General features: G+C 43.0%; 2 protein-coding genes across 7 annotated transcripts in view; one reads left to right on the top strand and one right to left on the bottom strand.

Annotated features, from left to right (window-relative positions):
* Window positions 1-20611, top strand: part of LOC310843215 (uncharacterized protein) — a 292631-nt gene that overhangs the window by 33498 nt on the left and 238522 nt on the right. Inside the window, exons 2-4 of one of the 2 annotated variants that reach the window (XM_083736128.1) lie at window positions 1013-1505; window positions 1696-1777; window positions 2062-2144. The exons of the other annotated variant lie outside the window; for it this stretch is intronic. Coding sequence (XP_083592254.1) covers window positions 1104-1505; window positions 1696-1777; window positions 2062-2144 — 567 coding nt within the window. The 5' untranslated portion in view covers window positions 1013-1103. The remainder of the gene's footprint in view (window positions 1-1012; window positions 1506-1695; window positions 1778-2061; window positions 2145-20611) is intronic. 2 annotated transcript variants of the gene reach the window in all.
* The window catches only part of LOC310843796 (uncharacterized protein), an 80707-nt gene that overhangs the window by 10768 nt on the left and 49328 nt on the right, over window positions 1-20611 (bottom strand). The gene's annotated exons all lie outside the window — the stretch shown is intronic.

Consider the following 20611-nt stretch of genomic DNA (forward strand, 5'->3'; position numbering starts at 1 on the left):
GCTTCAGAAAAGATCTCCCTTCTTTAAACAAAGGGGTCCCTGGGACTTTAACTCTGTGTGACGTCGCTCAGCCTCATTGCACAACGGACGAAAAATGTGCAAATGGTTTTCCAAAGCTGGACGAGGAGGTGGACTAGCCCCCCCCCCCCCAAAAAAAAAGGTGGGAGAGAAAGGCCAGGAATAAAGAGAGGGATCCCAGGCCATAGTCTGGCTGCTGCATTGGGGACCAGTTTCCCAGTCATCTCCAAGGGCAGCCCCCCACGGAGGCCACTGCAGCAATCCCCTCGCACCCAGAGCAGGGCATCCCAGGACCACATCCTCTCTCTCCCAAAGGGATTGTTGCTGGCAAAGCAGCCGGAAATGGGCGCTGCTACTCACCGAGACTCCAGGGACCTTGGCATCAGTAGCTGTGTGTGTGTTAAGCTATCTAAGAGAATACTAATACTAAATTACACTCCTAAATTTCAAGGGAGGTGTTTTTGGCCCTGCGAACTTGGCCCTCAGGGGGTTGGCCAGAAACATACCTGGCCCTCAGAGCAAAGAAAAAGTGACCCCACCCCAAGGGGTCTGCCTGAAGAGTGCCAGAGAGTTCAAGTGCAAAAAAGGAGACAGAAGCAGGGGAGTGGGGCTGGGGGGAGAACAACTCCTGAGGACCCCTGGGTGAGGATCCCCACTAGAGCCAAGCATCCATTTCCCACAAGATACAAATGACTCCCTTGTCAGTCAGTTTTCACTTCATGCATTGACTGGAAGGCAGGAGCAACAAGGCTGATTCATCTCCCAGAAATCCCTTCCGTTGCCTCCACATTTTGCATTGCTAGAAGGCTAGAGACATATTTCTTCTCTTCTTACTCCTCTTCCTCCCCCCCCCCCCCAAGATAGCTAATGATCTGGGATGTGGTGCAGTCCAGCCCTAGTTCCCAGCAAGACTCATCCATGCTTCCTCAAGGAACCTTTTTCTTCTCCTGATATTAGACAACCTTTGTAACAGAACAATGTATTTGCTTTGTAGGATTTGCTAGCGCCTCTCCTTAAGACAGACAGAACTTGGCAGGAGACCAAAGGGTTCCTTCCAATCTCTCAGAGGCTTCCTGAGAGCACAGATGGGTGAGCGAGACTCAGCTGGCCCTGGAGCAGGAAGAGGCCATGACATCCAAACCGGGAGCAGTGGGGGATTCTGGGAGAACTCTGTGCAGAAGATCCTGGGTGAGGAGGACACCCTCCGCTCAGAGGTGCAGAGCCAGCAGTTGAGGCAGTTCTGCTGCCAGGAGGCCAAAGGACCCCGAGAGGTTTGCAGCCGACTCTACCACTTTGACCGTCAGTGGCTGAAGCCAGAAAGGCACACGAAAGCTGAGATGCTGGACCTGGTGATCTTGGAGCAGTTCCTGTCTGTCCTTCCACCGGAGATGGAGAGCTGGGTGAGGGACTGTGGAGCAGAGACCAGTTCGCAGGCAGTGGCCCTGGCCGAAGGTTTCCTCCTGAGTCAAGCAGAGGAGAGAAAGCAGGTGAGAGAAACTTTCCTCTGGATACTCCCAAGGGGCTCCAAACAGGACAGAAAACATCCCATAATGGTCTGCTGATGGCCCATGCTTTTTCTGCAAGGCATCCATGGAATGAGATCTAACACCCTTCTTTGTCATTCTCTTTCTTATATTTTCCCCCATTCTCTGTTTTGAATCCTTGTTTCTTTTTCAGGGAAAGGATCTCTTTGCAGAAATGGACCTGGATTCCTGTGAGGCAGAGAGGCCTCCGTTGGACACCAGAGAGAGGCCACTGGGTAAGGAGGAAGGTGGTTTTGCTCCATTTGGTCTCGTTCTGTTGGTTTCCCAACTCATCTGAGGGTTCTTTTCATCTTGTTTTGGGGGGAGACAGTTGGGAACAAGGGTCCAGAGGAGGGGAGATATATTTTTTCACAACTAAAATATGGAATGGGCACAAACGTCCAAATACTCTCAGCAGGTAAGGCTTTCTCAAATGCTCATCTGTAGTTAGAGATGCCCTGTTTCACCTGTGAGAGGTGCAGGCACTCCTGGCTTCCTGCTTACCTTTTTTCTCTTGCAGATGGCAGAAGGATGCCGGCAAGACCTCCTGATCTATCTTTTCATGCGGGCAGAAGAGAAGCAGTGGCTGTGGAACCAGATCAGGTCAGGGGAAGCTGCCTTGTGGGGACAGAGGCTGAGGGATGGAGCAATGTCATGGACTGGTTGGGCACAGAGGAATAGTGGGAGGAAGCAGCCGGGCAACCAGGAAGGGAAGATGGCTCAGAGCCGAAGGAGTGGAGGTGGAGGAAGGATGAGAGGTCAGAGGGAGAAGCCTGGGAAGAGGAGGGGTCAGAAGCTGAAGGGGAAACAGGGCTTAGTGAGCTGGGAGACTCTGTGGCAAAATGCAGTGCAGAATCAGAGGCAGAAGAGGAAGCAGGCGAGTGGCAGAAGCCACCCTCCCTGCTTGTCTCTCAGAGCCAGGAGACCCCCTGCAATGCAGGAATCTCTGCTAGATCATACAAGACAGATGGCCATCAAAAACAGCTTATTTTATTTCTAGATTGATAACTGAATGCAAAAATTGGTTTCTAAGCAGTGGACAGACGAGAACAAATAGTGGCCTGGATTCACCTAACCAGCCCCATGAGCTGGAAAATGCAGCCTGCCCCCCATTCCTCCCCCTCTCCATGCCCCCATGACCCCCTTCAATTTGGCTCTAGGGCATTGGGAGGGAACCTTCCCAGAACAGCTGACAAGGAGAGGAGAAAGTGGATCCTTCCATTGGGGAAACTGGAACGCTTGCGTAGGCAGAATGACTTGGGAAACACAAGGAGGAGTTCCACCTATTTGCACAAAAACGGATACATAAAATAAGCACCCATAATTAAAATGTGCTGCAAAACAATCCTATTGAAACAACACCGCAATTTACAGGAAGGAAATAACAGAGCATCATGTAGCAGAACATATTTCTCCTGCCTCAGAGGAGGACATTTCCTTTTTTCTTTTAGGGTCCAGTGTGCTTTGAAGATGTCGCTGTTCGTTTCACAGATGAGGAGTGGGCGTTGCTGGATCCTGACCAGAGAGCTCTGCATAAGGACATCATGGAGGAGACTCGTGGGATCGTGGCCTCTCTTGGTAAGGCTCCCTGTGGAATCGTCATTGTTGTTGTTGTTGTTTAGTCGTGTCCGACTCTTCGTGACCTCGTGGATCAGAGCACGCCAGGCACTCTTGTCTTCCACTGCCTCCCACAGTTTGGTCAGACTCATGTTTGTGGCTTCGAGAACACCATCCAACCATCTCGTCCTCTGTCGTCCCCTTCTCCTTGTGCCCTCCATCTTTCCCAGCATCAGGGTCTTCTCCAGGGAGTCTTCTCTTCTCATGAGGTGGCCAAAGTACTGGAGCCTCAGCTTCACGATCTGTCCTTCCAGTGAACACTCAGGGCTGGTTTCCATCAGAATGGAGAGGTTGGATCTTCTTGCTGTCCATGGGACTCTCAAGAGTCTCCTCCAGCACCAGAATTCAAAAGCATCAATTCTTCGGCGATCAGCCTTCTTTATGGTCCAGCTCTCACCTCCATACATCACTAATGGGAAAACCATGGCTTTAACTATACGGACCTTTGTTGGCAAGGTGATGTCTCTGCTTTTTAAAATGCTGTCTAGATTTGCCATCGCCTTTCTCCCAAGGAGCAGGTGTCTTTTAATTTCGTGACTGCTGTCACCATCTGCAGTGATCATGGAGCCCAAGAAAGTAAAGTCTCTCACTGCCTCCATTTCTTCCCCTTCTATTTGCCAGGAGGTGATGGGACCAGTGGCCATGATCTTCGTTTTTTTGATGTTGAGCTTCAGACCATATTTTGCGCTCTCCTCTTTCACCCTCATTAAAGGGTTTTTTAATTCCTCCTCACTTTCTGCCATCAGGGTTGTGTCATCTGCTTATCTGATATTTCTTCCGGTGATTCATCCAGCCCAGCCTTTCGCATGATGAATTCTGCATATAAGTTAAATAAGCAGGGAGACAGTATACAGCCTTCTTGTATTCCTTTCCTAATTTTGAACCAATCAGTTGTCCCATATCCAGTTCTAACTGTAGCTTCTTGTCCCACATAGAGATTTCTCAGGAGACAGATGAGGTGATCAGGCACTCCCATTTCTTTAAGAACTTGCCATAGTTTGCTGTGGTCGACACAGTCAAAGGCTTTTGCATAGGGATCATCATATCAGCCTGGAAATTCAAAAAATACCTCTATGTGACCAACCTCATCTATTTTCACAGAACTCAACCGTGGCCCCTATAACACCTGGGAACCTAACACCCCCACAATAAACAGTAACTTACAGTTTTTTCTTTGAACAGTATTCCTCAAATTATTCCTTTTTCTACCACGACCGGGCTGGTCTGAACTGCCCAAGCCATCTTAAATGTCAGCTTCAGAATTGTTAGGAAAGATAAGTTGTGAAGTTTAGAGCTCACAGGGTTAACAGCTCAGAGTGTCCTCCATCTGGGGAGGAGCTTTCTCAACATCCGGGAAAGCTGTTTCTTTGTTCTTTCTGACTTTCGTTGTCTCCTGAGGCAAGGAAGACGAAATGTCTGCATCTTCCGATGGTTTAGTAGCAGTGATGCTGATGATGAAGATGCTTTACAAACTTAATCTTTTCCGGAACAGGGCTGCTCTTAAATCAATGTACCACTGTAGTAATAATAATATTTTTTATTTATACCCTGCCCATTTGGCTGGGTTGCCCCAACACATATATAAACATGGCTTCCAACACATTTATAAACATGAAGCATAAATAATAATAATAAGCTGATCCCATATAAAAAGAACATTAACTTTAAAGTGAACAACTTCTCCTAGTGGCCATGATTGTGGAAACCTTTTGTGAATAGTGTATTTCTGAGGTTTGATGGCTCATAACACCCCTTTTGTGTGGAGTAATACCATAAAATTATATATCAATGGAAAGATAATTTAATGAAGAATGTAATGAAAGAACATTTATGAAGGTGTATTTATTAGAACAGCAGCCATAACCATTTATTAGAACAGCAGTCATAACCATTGGCAACCTTTCGCTTTAATTACGGCCTTACAATGCCTTCCCATGATATGAACCAAGTTTTTAGTTCTGCAGCTGTAATAAAGTGAAACAAAGATTAAATTATTGCCTCTGTTAATTGGACTTTATTGCTGGGTTGCTTCTGACTAACAAGTTTCTTTAGTCGGCTCCATAGATTTCTGATTGGGTTAAAGTTTGGGCTATTCCCAGGCCATTCCAGCCGTGAAATATCTTTATCTTGAAAGCACCTTTTGCACACAGCAGCAACATGACATGGAGCGGAATCCTGTTGAAGTATAAAATACTTCATATATTTTATACATATGTGTATACATATATATGTGTGTGTGTGGAATGTTTCGAAGCGGTTGCTCGAGAGCAAGCAGGCAAATATCTTCTTGCTTGGCTGTGAAGCCTTGCTTCTGCTGCCAAAATAAACCTTATCTGTCCGGAGCGCCACTCTCCCGTGGCTGACTCAGTCGCTGGCAGAATCCGTGAGTGGGCGGTTCCTAAACTTTCCCCAGCAAAGCAGCTTCTTGACGCCCAGTCTGCGCCTCCCCTCTCTGCACGGATGCTTTCTGCGCAAGGAGAGCGTTGGTAACGAGAGGACCCCTCTCCTCCCCGCTTTGGCCAGGCAAGTTGTCCTGGCACCGCCTTGCCTCTTCCGACTCCTGCAGCTCCGCTCAACTGGAGGCGTGTTTACTCTCCTCCGTTGAAGAGGAGCTGCTTCCCATGATCCCTGGAGGCTCTCTGTAATCCATTCGGCCTTTCCTCCCTCCCTCCTGAACCGATGGCAGTTTCCCTGACAATATGCTTCAGCATCTGGGAAAAGATCACCTGAGGAACGCTTCAGTTTGGGCGCAAGTATTTCATTTATGCATTTTAGGGCATTTACATTCCCATTAATGACGTAAATTTTGCCCACACCTTTTACTGCCATACAACCCCAGATCAACACACTATCTGGGTGTTTCACGGTCGGAGTAATGCAAGTAGGATGTAAATCTTCTCTGATTCTTCTCCTCGCGTATGTCATCCCAACACTACCAAGCAAGGAGATTTGGGTCTCATCATACCAAATAACATTGTCCCATTGTTTCGCTGTCTAGTTAACATGGGTTTAATCTTTTCAACCTTTGCTTGAGAGATGACAGTGGCTTCTTCCTTAGAATTCTAATATTTAGACCAGTCCTTGCACTCAACTTCACATTACATTGCACCATGTCATCTTGTATCCACCCAGATGATTTTCTTCTGTCGTGTACGGACAGTCTCTCCACTCGTCCATTGTCACTTGCCTTTGTGCACCTTTCCCTGCCATTACCAGTCTGATTTTGTAGTGACTGAGTCTCCTTATACCTCTTCAAAAATATAGAAATGCCAGCTTTGGTTAAGATTTCCTAATATTTCATCAATTTCTTCATAACTGTAGCCTTGTTCACTTAACAGTACAATTTTACATCGCTTTCTGTTTTGTTTTTTTAAATATGATTTTTATTAATTTTCCAATAAAAACAAATTTATAACATCATTAAACATCAAAAACTCATCACATATCTTTTTTTTTCTTTTAGACTTCCATCAACATGTCTGATAATTTTCCGTAATTATCACAGATTGCATTATATATATCTTTTCTTCCCATGTTGTTTAAACAATATTTCTACCAAATCTTCTTACAGAGCTTCTTGAAAACTTACAAACGTTATATCATTATCACAAATATATTTAATATATTCTGTAAATTTACTCCAGTCCTCAGTGAATCTTTGGTCTTGTCGGTTACGAATCCTCCCTGTCAATCTGTCCAGTGCCGCGTAATCCATTAATTTGGATCTCCATTCTTCAATCGTAGGCATTTCTTCTTGTTTCCATTTCTGGGCCAAAAGAGTTCTGGCTGCTGTTACTGCATACAGAAATACTTTCTGATCGTTCCTTTTTATTTCACCACCTAATATTCCTAATAGAACTGCTTCTGGTTTTTTAACAAATGTATATTTCAGTATTTTCTTTATCTCATTATATATCATTTCCCAGAAGCACTTCATTTTTTCACATTCCCACCACATATGATAAAATGTCCCTTCTTTCTCCTTACATTTACAATATTTATTACTCACCTTATACATCTACTTAATTTAACTGGTGTTATATACCATCGATATATCATTTTCATAACATTTGGTTATCAAATGGTACATGCCGTAAATCTCATCCCTTCCTTCCACAATTTTATCCAATCATCAAATTGAATGTTATATCCAAAGTCTTTGGCCCATTGAATCATAACTGATTTTCACCTCTTCATCCTTCAAATGCCATTCTAATAATAATTTATACATCATAGATAAATTTTTAACTTCGTTATTCAATACTTCTCTTTGAAACCTAGATTCTTTTTCAGAATAGCCTCTTTCTGCAACCTCTTTTCTAAACATTTCATTAATCTGAAAATAATGCAGCCAATTGTTTACATATTCTTTCACTTCTTCATATGGTTTCATTTTCCACTCACTTCCCTCTTTCTCAATTAAACTTCCATATGTTATCCACCTCCCAGTCATATTGATCTTTTTAACACTCATTGCCTCTAATGGTGATAACCAGTGTGGTATTTTTGGTTCAAGTAGGTTTTTGTACCTACCCCATACCTCAATCAGAGATCCTCTAATAATATGATTTTTGAAACCTTTATGCACTCGTTTTTTTCCATACCATAAATATGCATGCCAGCCGAATCTATTGTCATATCCTTCCAAATCTAACAAATCTGTATTTTCTAATTTCATCCATTCTTTCAACCAACATATGCACGATGCTTCATAATATAATCTCATATCTGGTAGGGCCAAACCTCCCCTCTCTTTTAAATCTGTTAAGAACTTAAATTTTATTATCGGCTTTTTGCCCTGCCAGATATATCTTGAAATCAAAATCCATGATGCCACCAAACGAATAAAAGTCTGTGTTAAATCTCAAAGAGAGCGGAAGAGAAGGAGAAGGGCAAAAGCCCCCCCATCAAAGATACAAAAATGGTGCAGTTTGCTTCTTTGTATCCCATTCAAATACTACGCAGAGAAGGAGGCGGGGGGGGGGTATGGACTTCAGAAGGCAAAAACACTCCTAATTCCTCTCAAACTTATTTTAAACTTCCACCAAATGAAGGTAAAGAAACAGTATTTTCCCTCTTAGTATCTTAGAATCATAGAATCATAGAATCGTAGAGTTGGAAGAGACCACAAGGGCCATCGAGTCCAACCCCCTGCCAAGCAGGAAACACCATCAGAGCACTCCTGACATATGGTTGTCAAGCCTCTGCTTAAAGACCTCCAAAGAAGGAGACTCCACCACACACCTTGGCAGCAAATTCCACTGTCAAACAGCTCTTACTGTCAGGAAGTTCTTCCTAATGTTTAGGTGGAATCTTTTTTCTTGTAGTTTGGAACCATTGCTCCGTGTCCGCTTCTCTGGAGCAGCAGAAAACAACCTTTCTCCCTCCTCTATGTGACATCCTTTTATATATTTGAACATGGCTATCATATCACCCCTTAACCTCCTCTTCTCCAGGCTAAACATGCCCAGCTCCCTTAGCCGTTCTTCATAAGGCATCGTTTCCAGGCCTTTGACCATTTTGGTTGCCCTCCTTTGGACACGTTCCAGTTTGTCAGTGTCCTTCTTGAACTGTGGTGCCCAGAACTGGACACAGTACTCCAGGTGAGGTCTGACCAGAGCAGAATACAGTGGCACTATTACTTCCCTTGATCTAGATGCAATACTCCTATTGATGCAGCCCAGAATTGCATTGGCTTTTTTAGCTGCCGCGTCACACTGTTGGCTCATGTCAAGTTTGTGGTCAACCAAGACTCCTAGATCCTTTTCACATGTACTGCTCTCAAGCCAGGTGTCACCCATCTTGTATTTGTGCCTCTCATTTTTTTTGCCCAAGTGCAATACTTTACATTTCTCCCTATTAAAATTCATCTTGTTTGTTTTGGCCCAGTTCTCTAATCTGTCAAGGTCGTTTTGAAGTGTGATCCTGTCCTCTGGGGTGTTAGCCACCCCTCCCAGTTTGGTGTCATCTGCAAATTTGATCAGGATGCCCTTGAGTCCATCATCCAAGTCGTTGATAAAGATGTTGAATAAGACTGGGCCCAAGACAGAACCCTGTGGCACCCCACTAGTCACTCTTCTCCAGGATGAAGAGGAACCATTGATGAGCACCCTTTGGGTTCGGTCAGTCAGCCAGTTACAAATCCACTGAGTGGTAGCATAGTCAAGACCGCATTTTACCAGCTTCTTTACAAGAATATCATGGGGGACCTTGTCAAATGCCTTGCTGAAATCAAGGTAGGCTACATCCACTGCATTCCCTTCATCTACCAGGGTTGTAATTCTGTCAAAAAATGAGATCAGGTTAGTCTGACACGACTTATTTTTCAGAAATCCATGGTGACTATTGGTGATCACAGTATTCCTTTCTAGGTGATCACAAACTGTTTGCTTAATGATCTGCTCCAGAATCTTCCCTGGTATTGATGTCAGACTGACTGGGCGGTAATTATTTGGGTCCTCTCTTTCCCCCTTTTTGAAAATAGGGACAACATTTGCCCTCCTCCAGTCTGCCGGGACTTCGCCTGTTCTCCAGGAATTCTCAAAGATGACTGCCAGTGGTTCTGAGATCACATCTGCCAGTTCTTTTAATACTCTTGGATGCAGTTCATCTGGCCCTGGAGACTTGAATACATCTAAACTAGCCAAGTATTCTTGTACTATCTCCTTAGTTATTCTGGGCTGTGTTTCCTCTGCTGAATCATTTGCTCCAAATTCTTCAGGTCGGGCATTGTTTTCTTTATTGGAGAAGACTGAGGGAAAGAAGGCATTGAGGAGTTCAGCCCTTTCTGTGTCCCCTGTTTGCATTTCACCATCTTCTCCTCTGAGTGACCCCACGGTTTCTTTGTTCTTCCTTTTGCTACGAACATACCCATAAAAGCCTTTTTTGTTGCTTTTAACCTCTCTAGCAAGCCTGAGTTCATTCTGTGCTTTAGCTTTTCTGACTTTGTGTCTACACGTGCTGGCTATTTGTTTGAATTCCTCTTTGGTGGTTTTCCCCCTTTTCCATTTTTTGTACACATCCTTTTTAAATCTTAACTCAGTTAAAAGTTCTTTAGATAGCCACCCTGGCTTCTTTAGGCACCTTCCATGTTTCCGTCTCATTGGTATTGCCTGAAGTTGTGGTTTTACTAGCTCCCTCTTAACAAACTCCCAGCCATCATGAACTCCCTTTCCTTTTAGTATTACTGTCCATGGGATCTCACCAAGCACTTCCCTAAGTTTTATGAAGTCGGCTTTCTTAAAGTCAAGAAATTGAGTCCTAATATGCTTGGCTGCTCCTTTCCGCTGTATAGTAAACTTCAGAAGAGCATGATCACTCGCGCCTAATGATCCTTCCACTTCTACCCCACTAACCAGGTCATCAACATTGGTTAGGACCAGATCTAAAATGGCTGTTCCTCTTCTTGCTTCTCTCACTTTCTGGACAATGAAGTTGTCTGCAAGGCCAGTGAGGAATCTGTTTGACTTTATGCTCTTGGCTGAGTTTGACATCCAGCAAATATCCGGGTAATTGAAGTCCCCCATTACTACTATCTCCCTTCCTTTTGCATGCTTGGCCATCTGTTCCAGGAAGGCATCATCTATGTCCTCCATTTGGCTTGGGGATCTATAGTAAACTCCCACAATGAGGTCCCTGTTATTCATCTCTCCCTTAATTTTGACCCAAATGCTCTCACTTTGGCTTTGAGGTTCTAAATCTTGGATCTCTTCACAGGTATACACATCCCTGACATATAACGCCACTCCTCCTCCTTTCTTGTCTGGTCTGTTTCTCTGAAATAGATTGTAACCCTCCATTATTACATTCCAGTCGTGGGACTTATCTTCTGTCTCTCTTCACAGGCTAGAATTAATAAATCAGTAGTTTTAAAGTCCATCGCTGCCAATTGCGCAGATCTTTTTAAAAACAAAAGTAGAAAGCTCTCGGAGTCTTCTCCCCCGACGTTTCCCACCGACTCACTGATAAGACTATTAATTGCCTTCCAAACGACTCTCCCCCTTTTCTCTATCTTTATAATCCTTATACTCCTTAGAGTCCTTTAAAAGGCAGTCAAATAAATTATCAGTTTAATCCGTTTGCATTGACGTACGTTTTTGTCCCGCTCTGAAGATTGTTCTTGTGTGTAGTTTAAATTCCAGGCAAGGCTGACCTCATTTTTTTTCCACCTTACCCACTTCGAATTGGCTCTAATCCATGGATTTGTATTTTTAAAAGTCCCAATTCGATTTCTTAATGTTTGAGAGCTGACCGCTTCTGTGTGCAAGCTCGGAGCTTCACTCTTGAGGGATAGAAATGGCCTCCTGCTGTCCGCTTCTCTACCCCACCGCTCTCGTCGCCCCTCAAAAAGAGGTTACTTGGCAGCCGGAGGATAAGCTGTTGGACAGTGCCAGGACCCTGCCCCTTGAATATCCTTTCAAGGGTGTTTGGGGGCTGCGGCGCTCTTGCAGCACTCCCTTTTCCCCTCAAAAGCTGGATTCTCTCAGCACTGAAGAATCCCGCTTGCTTTCACTCCCGCGATCGCCAGAAGCCTCCTCAACTCTTTGTGCCATTTCTATAATTTTATTGTTTTATAAGAACACAAAAAAACCAACCAACTTGATAGCAATCACAAAAGACACTGACAAAAGTCAATCTAAGCAAGTTGTCCTTCTTTTTAGCTTTAGATAGAATATGGGTAATTGAACAATTTCCGTTGATACATAATTTTATGATGTTACTCCAAAAGAAGCAGTGTTATGAGCCATCAAACCTCTGAAATACAGTTTTCTCCAAAAGTATTCCACAATTTTGACCACTACTGTATATCAAACAAAGCAACATTCAGCACCTCAACAGAATCTCATAATAAATATGTTGGTTAATGACAAACAACAAAGGTAATAAACACACACTGAACTCCCTTCAGTTCTTCTCCATTTGTTCCTGAGGTTCTAATCCCTTTTTGTCTCCATGGCAGATTGTGATGAATCAGAAATCAAGAGCGAAGGTGACCACGATAAAATACCCAGAGAGGAGAAGCCACGTAAAAATTTGGAGTTTGGAGAAAGCTGCAATCGGCGCTCCCATTCCACTTCCCATCAACAAAATATCCTTGGAAAGAAACTCTATCAGTGTGTGGAATGTGGAAAGAGCTTCAGTCAGTGCTCCTCTCTCACTTCCCATCAAAGAATTCATACAGGGGAGAAACCCTATCAGTGTGTGGAATGTGGAAAGAGCTTCGGTAGGAGCACCGATCTCACGTCCCATCAGAGAATTCATACATGGGAGAAACCCTATCAGTGTGTGGAATGTGGAAAGAGCTTCAGTAAGAGCTCCAATCTCACTTCACATCAAAGAATTCATACTGGGGAGAAACCCTATCAGTGTGTGGAATGTGGAAAGAGCTTTAGTCAGAGCTCCGATCTCACTGCCCATCAAAGAATTCATACAAGGGAGAAACGCTATCCGTGTGTGGAATGTGGAAAGAGCTTCACTGAAAGCTCCAAACTCACTTCCCATCAAAGAATTCATACAGGGGAGAAACCCTATCAGTGTGTGGAATGTGGAAAGAGCTTCCGTCAGAGTGCCGCTCTCACTTCCCATCGGAGAATTCATACAGGGGAGAAACCCTATCAGTGTGTGGAATGTGGAAAGAGCTTCAGTCACAGTCACAATCTCACTTCGCATCAAAGAATTCATACAGGGGAGAAACCCTATCAGTGTGCGGAATGTGGAAAGAGCTTCAGTCAGAGCTCCACACTCACTTCCCATCAAAGAATTCATACAGGGGAGAAACCCTATCAGTGTGTGGAATGTGGAAAGAGCTTTAGTCACAGCTTCGATCTCACTTCGCATCAAAGAATTCATACAGGGGAGAAACCCTATCAGTGTGTGGAATGTGGAAAGAGCTTCAGTCAGAGCTCCAAACTCACTTCCCATCAAAGAATTCATACAGGGGAGAAACCCTATCAGTGTGTGGAATGTGGAAAGAGCTACAGGAGGAACTCCGATCTCACTTCCCATCAAATAATTCATATAGGGGAGAAACCCTATCAGTGTGTGGAATGTGGAAAGAGCTTCAGTCACAGCCACAGTCTCACTTCCCATAAAAGAATTCATACAGGGGAGAAACCCTATTGGTGTGTGGAATGTGGAAAGAGCTTCAGTCACAGCCACAGTCTCACTTCCCATAAAAGAATTCATACAGGGGAAAAACCCTATCGGTGTGTGGAATGTGGAAAGAGCTTCAGTCACAGCCACAGTCTCACTTCCCATAAAAGAATTCATACAGGGGAGAAACCCTATCAGTGTGTGGAATGTGGAAAGAGCTTCACTGAAAGCTCCAAACTCACTTCCCATCAAAGAATTCATACAGGGGAGAAACCTTATCAGTGTGTGGAATGTGGAAAGAGCTTCCGTCAGAGCTCCGATCTCACTTACCATCACAGAATTCATACAGGGGAGAAACCCTATCAGTGTGTGGAATGTGGAAAGAGCTTCATGACGAGCTCCCATCTCACTTCCCATCAAAGAATTCATACAGGGGAGAAACCCTATCAGTGTGTGGAATGTGGAAAGAGCTTCACTCACAGCCACAGTCTCACTTCCCATCAAAGAATTCATACAGGGGAGAAACCCTATCAGTGTGTGGAATGTGGAAAGAGCTTTAGTCACAGCTGCAATCTCACTTCCCATCAAAGAACTCATACAGGGGAGAAACCTTATCAGTGTGTGGAATGTGGAAAGAGCTTCCATCAGAGCTCCGATCTCACTTACCATCACAGAATTCATACAGGGGAGAAACCCTATCAGTGTGTGGAATGTGGAAAGAGCTTCATGACGAGCTCCCATCTCACTTCCCATCAAAGAATTCATACAGGGGAGAAACCCTATCAGTGTGTGGAATGTGGAAAGAGCTTCACTCACAACCACAGTCTCACTTCCCATCAAAGAATTCATACAGGGGAGAAACCCTATCAGTGTGTGGAATGTGGAAAGAGCTTTAGTCACAGCAGCAATCTCACTTCCCATCAAAGAACTCATACAGGGGAGAAACCATATTAGTGTGCGGAATGTGGAAAGAGCTTCTGGAGGAGCTCCGATCTCACTTCCCATCAAAGAATCTATACTAAGGTCGATTTGTGTTTTTATATTGTGTTTTTATGTTGTAACATTCCTGAGACCTGTGGGTGTAAGCAATAGGCACCAACTCTTAAAGCCCTAGCAGGCTTTGTCCCCCAATATAATATTTGAGGAGGCCACCCCCCAGGTTTTTTTTTGTTTTTTTTCCAAACACAAGCTTTTATTCTTCCACAACTTGCCAATCAATTTCTCTTTTAATTTTCCCTCTATAAATAAATAAATAAATAAATAAATAAATAATATACAAAGGTCACAAGAAAATCAAAATACAAGAAAATACAAAAGTCGACAGGTCCCATATTTGCAGGCCAAACACACAAGTTGCTTTGAAGCAGGTTTTCCCAAACTTGGGTCCCCAGCAGCTCCTGGAGTACAGTTTCCATCATCCCTTTCCATTACTTCTGCTAGCTAGGGAAGATGGGAGTTGTAGTCCAAAAACAGCTGGAGACCCATGTTTGCTTTAAAGGGAAGGTAGGCTGGCCCTGTGACACTCTCTGCTGGCTAATTGGAATTTATAGATCTCAAAACTGAAGTGTATCGGCACTTCAACTTCTTTTTTAAAAAAATAATTTTAATTGGTTTTCACAACAGAAAAAAAACACAACAAACACAACATAGAAAACAAAAACATATAAAATAAAATATGACTTCCCCATACCTCCCTTTCTCTGCATCCTTATTTTACAATTCTTTAGCAACCCTTAAGTCAATTTCTCTATTTAAATTCTCTCTCAGTTTCCTTAAAATGGTAATTTTTACCGCTGTAATTCTTTTTTTCTTACCCCTTGACATCTTAACAATCCTCAATTTTACAACAATTTTTAAGATAAATTTTAAATTTCTTCCAATCCTCTTCCACCGCCTCTTTCCCCTGGTCACGGATTCTGCCGGTCATCTCTGCCAGTCCCATAAACTCAGTCACCTTTGTCTGCCATTCTTCCAGAGTAGGTATTTCTTGCGTCTTCCAATACTTTGCCAGAAGAATTCTTGCTGCTGTGGTTGCATACATAAAAAATGTCCTATCCTTTCTTGACACCAATTGGCCCACCATGCCCAGAAGAAAAGCCTCCGGTTTCTTTGCAAATGTCCCCTTGAGGACTTTTTAAATTTCATTATAGATCATTTCCCAAAAGGCTTTAATCCTTGGGCAGGTCCACCAAAGGTGATAGAAGGTTCCTTCAGATTCATTGCATTTCCAACATTTATTATTGGGCAAATGATAAATTTTTGCCAGCTTGACTGGGGTCATGTACCACCTGTAGATCATTTTCATTATGTTCTCTTTTAAGGCACTACATGCCGTAAACCTAATACCGGTGGTCCATAACCGTTCCCAGTCAGCGAACATAATGTCATGACCAATGTCCTGAGCCCATTTAATCATAGCTGATTTAACTGTTTCCTCCTGTGTATTCCATTTCAACAGCAAATTATACATTCTAGACAAATTCTTAGTATTGGGCTCTAACAGTTCTGTTTCCAACTTTGACCTCTCCTTCTGAAATCCTAATTTCCTGTCCTGCTTAAATGTCTCATTTATCTGATAATAGTGTAACCAATCTCGAACTTTGGACTTTAGTTTCTCAAAACTCTGTAATTTAAACTTTTCACCGTCATGTTCTAGAATTTCACAATATTTTGGCCAATGGAGTCCATGTTAAGCTTTTTCACCGCCTTAGCTTCCATTGGTGACAACCACCTAGGGGTTTTACTTTCCAACAAATCTTTATAACGATTCCAAACATTATACAATGCTTTCCTAACAATATGGTTTTTAAAACCTTTATAGACCTTTGCCTTGTCGTACCATAAATATGCATGCCAACCAAAGTTATTGTTATACCCTTCCAAGTCCAAAATGTCTGTGTCCTCAAGAAGTAGCCATTGCTTCAACCAGCAGAATGCTGCTGATTCATAATAGAGTCTTAAGTCTGGCAGGGCAAATCCCCCTCTATCTTTTACATCAGTTAAAATCTTAAATTTTATTCTGGGCTTTTTGCCCTGCCAGACAAATTTAGATATATCTTTCTGCCACTTCTTGAAACAATCCATCTTGTCCAAAATCTGTAGTGTCTGAAACAAAAACAACATTCTCGGCAATACATTCATCTTAATAACGGCAATTCGGCCTAACAAGGAAAGTCTCAGCCTAGACCATATTTCTAGATCTTTCTTTACTTCTGTCCAACATTTTTCATAGTTATCTTTAAATAGGTTCACATTCTTGGATGTTAAATTCACCCCTAGGTATTTTACTTTTTTCATTATTTCCAAACCAGTTTCACTCTGAAATTTCTCTTTTTCTTCCATTGTTAAATTTTTTCCCAACACTTTTGTTTTATGTTTATTCAGTTTAAATCCTGCTACTTGACCGAATATCTCAATTAGTTCTAATACTCTTTTAGTGCTAGTGTCTGGCTGTTGCAAAGTCAAAACTAGGTCATCTGCAAATGCCCTTAATTTGTAATGTTTGGCTCCGACCTGTATTCCTTTAACCAGCTGGTCCTTTCTAATCATGTTTAGCAAAACCTCCAGGACAGATATAAAAAGTAAGGGGGATATTGGGCATCCCTGTCATGTACCTTTTTCTATTGGTATTTCCTCCATTACCACATTATTCACAATTAATTTTGCTTTTTGTTCAGAATAAATTGCACCTATACCGTTTTCAAAACCTTGGCCTACCCCCATCCCTTGGAGATTCTTCTTCATAAAACTCCAACAGATGTTGTCAAAGGCTTTCTCTGCATCCACAAATATCAAAACCGCCTTTCTATTAATGTCCACCTCCAATAACTCCAAAATATCTATAATATTCCTCACGTTTTCTGACATATGTCTCCCTGGGAGAAAGCCTGTTTGGTCCTTATGAATCTCCCCTAACAACACTCTCTTAAATCTTTTTGCTAAAATGTCTGCAAAGATTTTATAATCCACATTCAACAGTGATATAGGGCGGTAGTTTTTAACCTGATTTTTCCCGGCTTCTGTTTTCGGTATAAGTGAAATAAATGCCTCTTTCCACAATTCAGGAGGCTTTTTCCCCTCCAAAATTTGATTACATACTTCCTTCAATGGCTGTATTAACCATTCCTTCAGCGCTTTATAATATCTAGCAGTCAAACCATCTGGTCCTGGTGATTTTCCCAGTTGCATATTCTGAATGGCACCCTCCATCTCTTGTTCTGTAATTTTCTCACTCAAAATCCTTTTATTTTGTTCTGAAATCTTTGGTAGTCCATATTTTTTAATAAAATCTTCTATTTCTTGTTCCTTTACTGGCCCTTGCGCGTACAATTTCTTAAAAAAACTTTGAAAGCAATTACTTATCTCATTTGGCTTGTGGATGGTTTTCCCATCCACTTCTAGACATGTCACCGTGTTCAATTTTTGCCTCTTTCTCAATTGCCATGACAGAAGTTTCCCACATTTATCTGCCGACTCAAAAGTTTTTTGTCTCATTTGCTTTATTTTCCATTCTATTTCTTGATTCATCAGTTCCATATATTGCGTCTGGTAATACTTTATTTCTCTCAAAATCTCTTGAGACTTTGGTTTAGATCTCAGTTTCTTCTCTCCTTCTTTATTTTTTTCCAAAATTTTTTGTTTCTTCTCATTTTGTTTTTTCCTCTTTATAGAGTTCTGCTGGATCAAAAAGCCACGCATCACGGCCTTGCTAGCGTCCCAAATTGTTCTTTTCTCCACCTCTGTTCTGATGTTTATCTCAAAATAGTCTTTCAATGTTTTTTGGGCCTTCTTATAAATTTCTTCATCTCTAAATAGGGTGTCATTCATTCTCCATCTGAAGGTTCCAGCTGTTGTTAGCTTCATCTCCATCTTTACTGCATTGTGGTCGGAGCAGGTTTTTGGGCAGATTTCTGTTTTTTTAACTCTTGGCGCCAGGCTACTAGAAACCCAAATTTGGTCTATTCTGGTCCATGTCATTTTTGCTTCAGAGAAAAAAGTTCCCTCTCTTTCCAGAGGATTCCTTATTCTCCAAATATCAATAAGGTCCATGATGTCAGTCATTTCGAAAAAAGTTTTTGGTAGTCTCCCTTCTTTAGAAATCACTTGTCTTTGTGCTTTGTCCATGTTTGTGGAGACGACTCCATTCATGTCCCCCATCATAACAATTTTATAATCCAAAAAGTCCATTAAAGTCTCATGCAACTTCTTAAAGAATTCGGCCTTCCCATCATTAGCTGCGTAAAATCCTACTATCAAAACTTTTTCTCCTTGAATTTGAATTTCAACTGCCAGGTATCTTCCTTGCTCATCTTTAAATATCATTTTTGGTGCCAATTTTTCTTTAACATAAATCACCACGCCTCTTTTCTTAACCTTGTCTGATGAAATAAATTCCAGTCCCAATCTCTTATTTGTCAAAAGTTTCCTGTGTACCCTGGCAATATGAGTTTCTTGTAAACATATTAAATCTAATTGTTCTTTCTTTAAAATGTGAAAAACTTGATTTCTTCACTTCAACTTCTAGGGAGCTTCTAGGTGCTTTCTGCACCACCTAGAGTACCGACAGAATTGTGGCTTCTACTGGCAACACACAGTAGAATGCGCTGAGTTCAAAAAAGCGGAGATCTTTCAGTCAGCTCTGGGTAGGCTGTTGTATCTGTCCCAGTGTAGCAGACCGGACATTGCTTTTGCTACCAATCTGCTCAGCAGGGAAGCTACAAACCCCAGTGTGAGTGCCTGGAATGGTATCAAGAGGGTGCTGCGTATCTGCAGGATACCAAGGATTTCTGTCTCAAGCTGTCATCTAAGGGTGACCTCAAGCTGATGTGCTGAACAGATAGCGATTAGGCAAATCTGGCTAACAGGAAGTCCATATCTGGGATGGTGGTAAGGTTTGGGGACTCTTTGGTTGGGTGGAAGTCCTGGTGTGCTGGTCCCGGGGGTTAATCAAGAGGCAAGGTCCAAGTCCAGCCCGTGGTCGATGAAGCAACATGAAGGCAGTCCATAAAAGTTGAAGCTGGGTGCAGGGCAGGGTTCAGGCAGGGACTGACACCACCAATGTTGTTCCCGCAACTTGGGACTGGGGCTGGCTGGCTTTAATATGTCCCAAGGCATAGGGTGGCCCTGATCCTCAGATGACTCGCCTCTCGTGGCCTGGAGGCGAGCACTCCTCCTGGGAGAAACCGGTTCCCTTCGCCTCTCTGCCCTTCACCTCTGCAGTTCAGGAGAGGCTGAAGGGTTACTGGGCCCAGGGGGAGACTACCTGTAGGCACTGAGTCCTCAACCACCTCTGGAGCCAGAGTGGATTCACCTGGTGTCTGCTCCTGAGGATCCGGCACAGGTGCAGGAGCTTCAGAATCAAGGCCCTGCCCCAGTTCAGCCGGCCCTGGAGGCGGGGACTCCTGTGCAGGCTGGGATTCCTCCGGTTCAGCCTCTGAATCGGATTCCCAGGCCATCACACAGGAAAAGCACATCTGGAGTTTGCTATATGTACAACCAGGGTCTATTTGATTGGTTGTGCAAGAAGCTGCAACATGCTAGAGAATGTGTTCAGAAAGGACTTGTAACGGTGTCCTACATGCCAGGTAATGAAATTCCTGCTGATTTATTGTCCAAGGTTGTTCCGAAGGATCAACACTGTACCTATGTACAGAAATTGGGTTTGTACTGATAATGTACTGGCACGCTGCCCAGTGATGTTCACAGAAAGGCGGAGGATGTTAGTTTCTGTTTCTCACTGTGCAGCTGCATGGAGTCCTAGGACTCTGTTTACATTCCAGAGACTTTGCAGTCTCACGGGAAAAGGGAGACGGGATGTGATGTTAGTGGTTTCCTGTTTCCTTTGTTCCTTAGTTCCTTTGTTCAGTTGCTCTCTGCTTTCATAGAGAGAGGATGTCTTTTCTGTTCTGCGTAGTTTAGAAATAAAACTCTTTACAATGTAGCCAAACCTCTCGTCTCTTCCCTGTGTTGGGAACCCTGCTGGATAGAATGTGCTTGAGGCCTTATCAAAGGCTCAGGTCATTATACAGGTCGGAGGCGATTTCAAAGGCTCAGCTCGGAAGAAGATGAGGCCTTATCGGCTTGGCCGAGCGGAGATTCGGACAAAGATTCACAAAATGTTTAGGGGTCTGCGTACCCCCAGGAAAAAAGCACTGGATCTAACCATCATCTTTCTTTTTTCTTTTACAAACATTTTATTGGTTTTGAATGAATCATAGAGTTGAAAGGGACCCCAAGGGACATCTAGTCCAACCCCCTGAATGCAAGAAACTCAGCTAAAGCATTCATGACAGAATGAACCACACACATCACAAACACAATAACAACATTTATGTAGAAGTGTCCATGTACAGTTTGAGTAG

This window comes from Podarcis gaigeae (genome assembly GCF_964106915.1).
Source record: "Podarcis gaigeae genome assembly, chromosome: 4".
NCBI lineage: Eukaryota > Metazoa > Chordata > Lepidosauria > Squamata > Lacertidae > Podarcis > Podarcis gaigeae.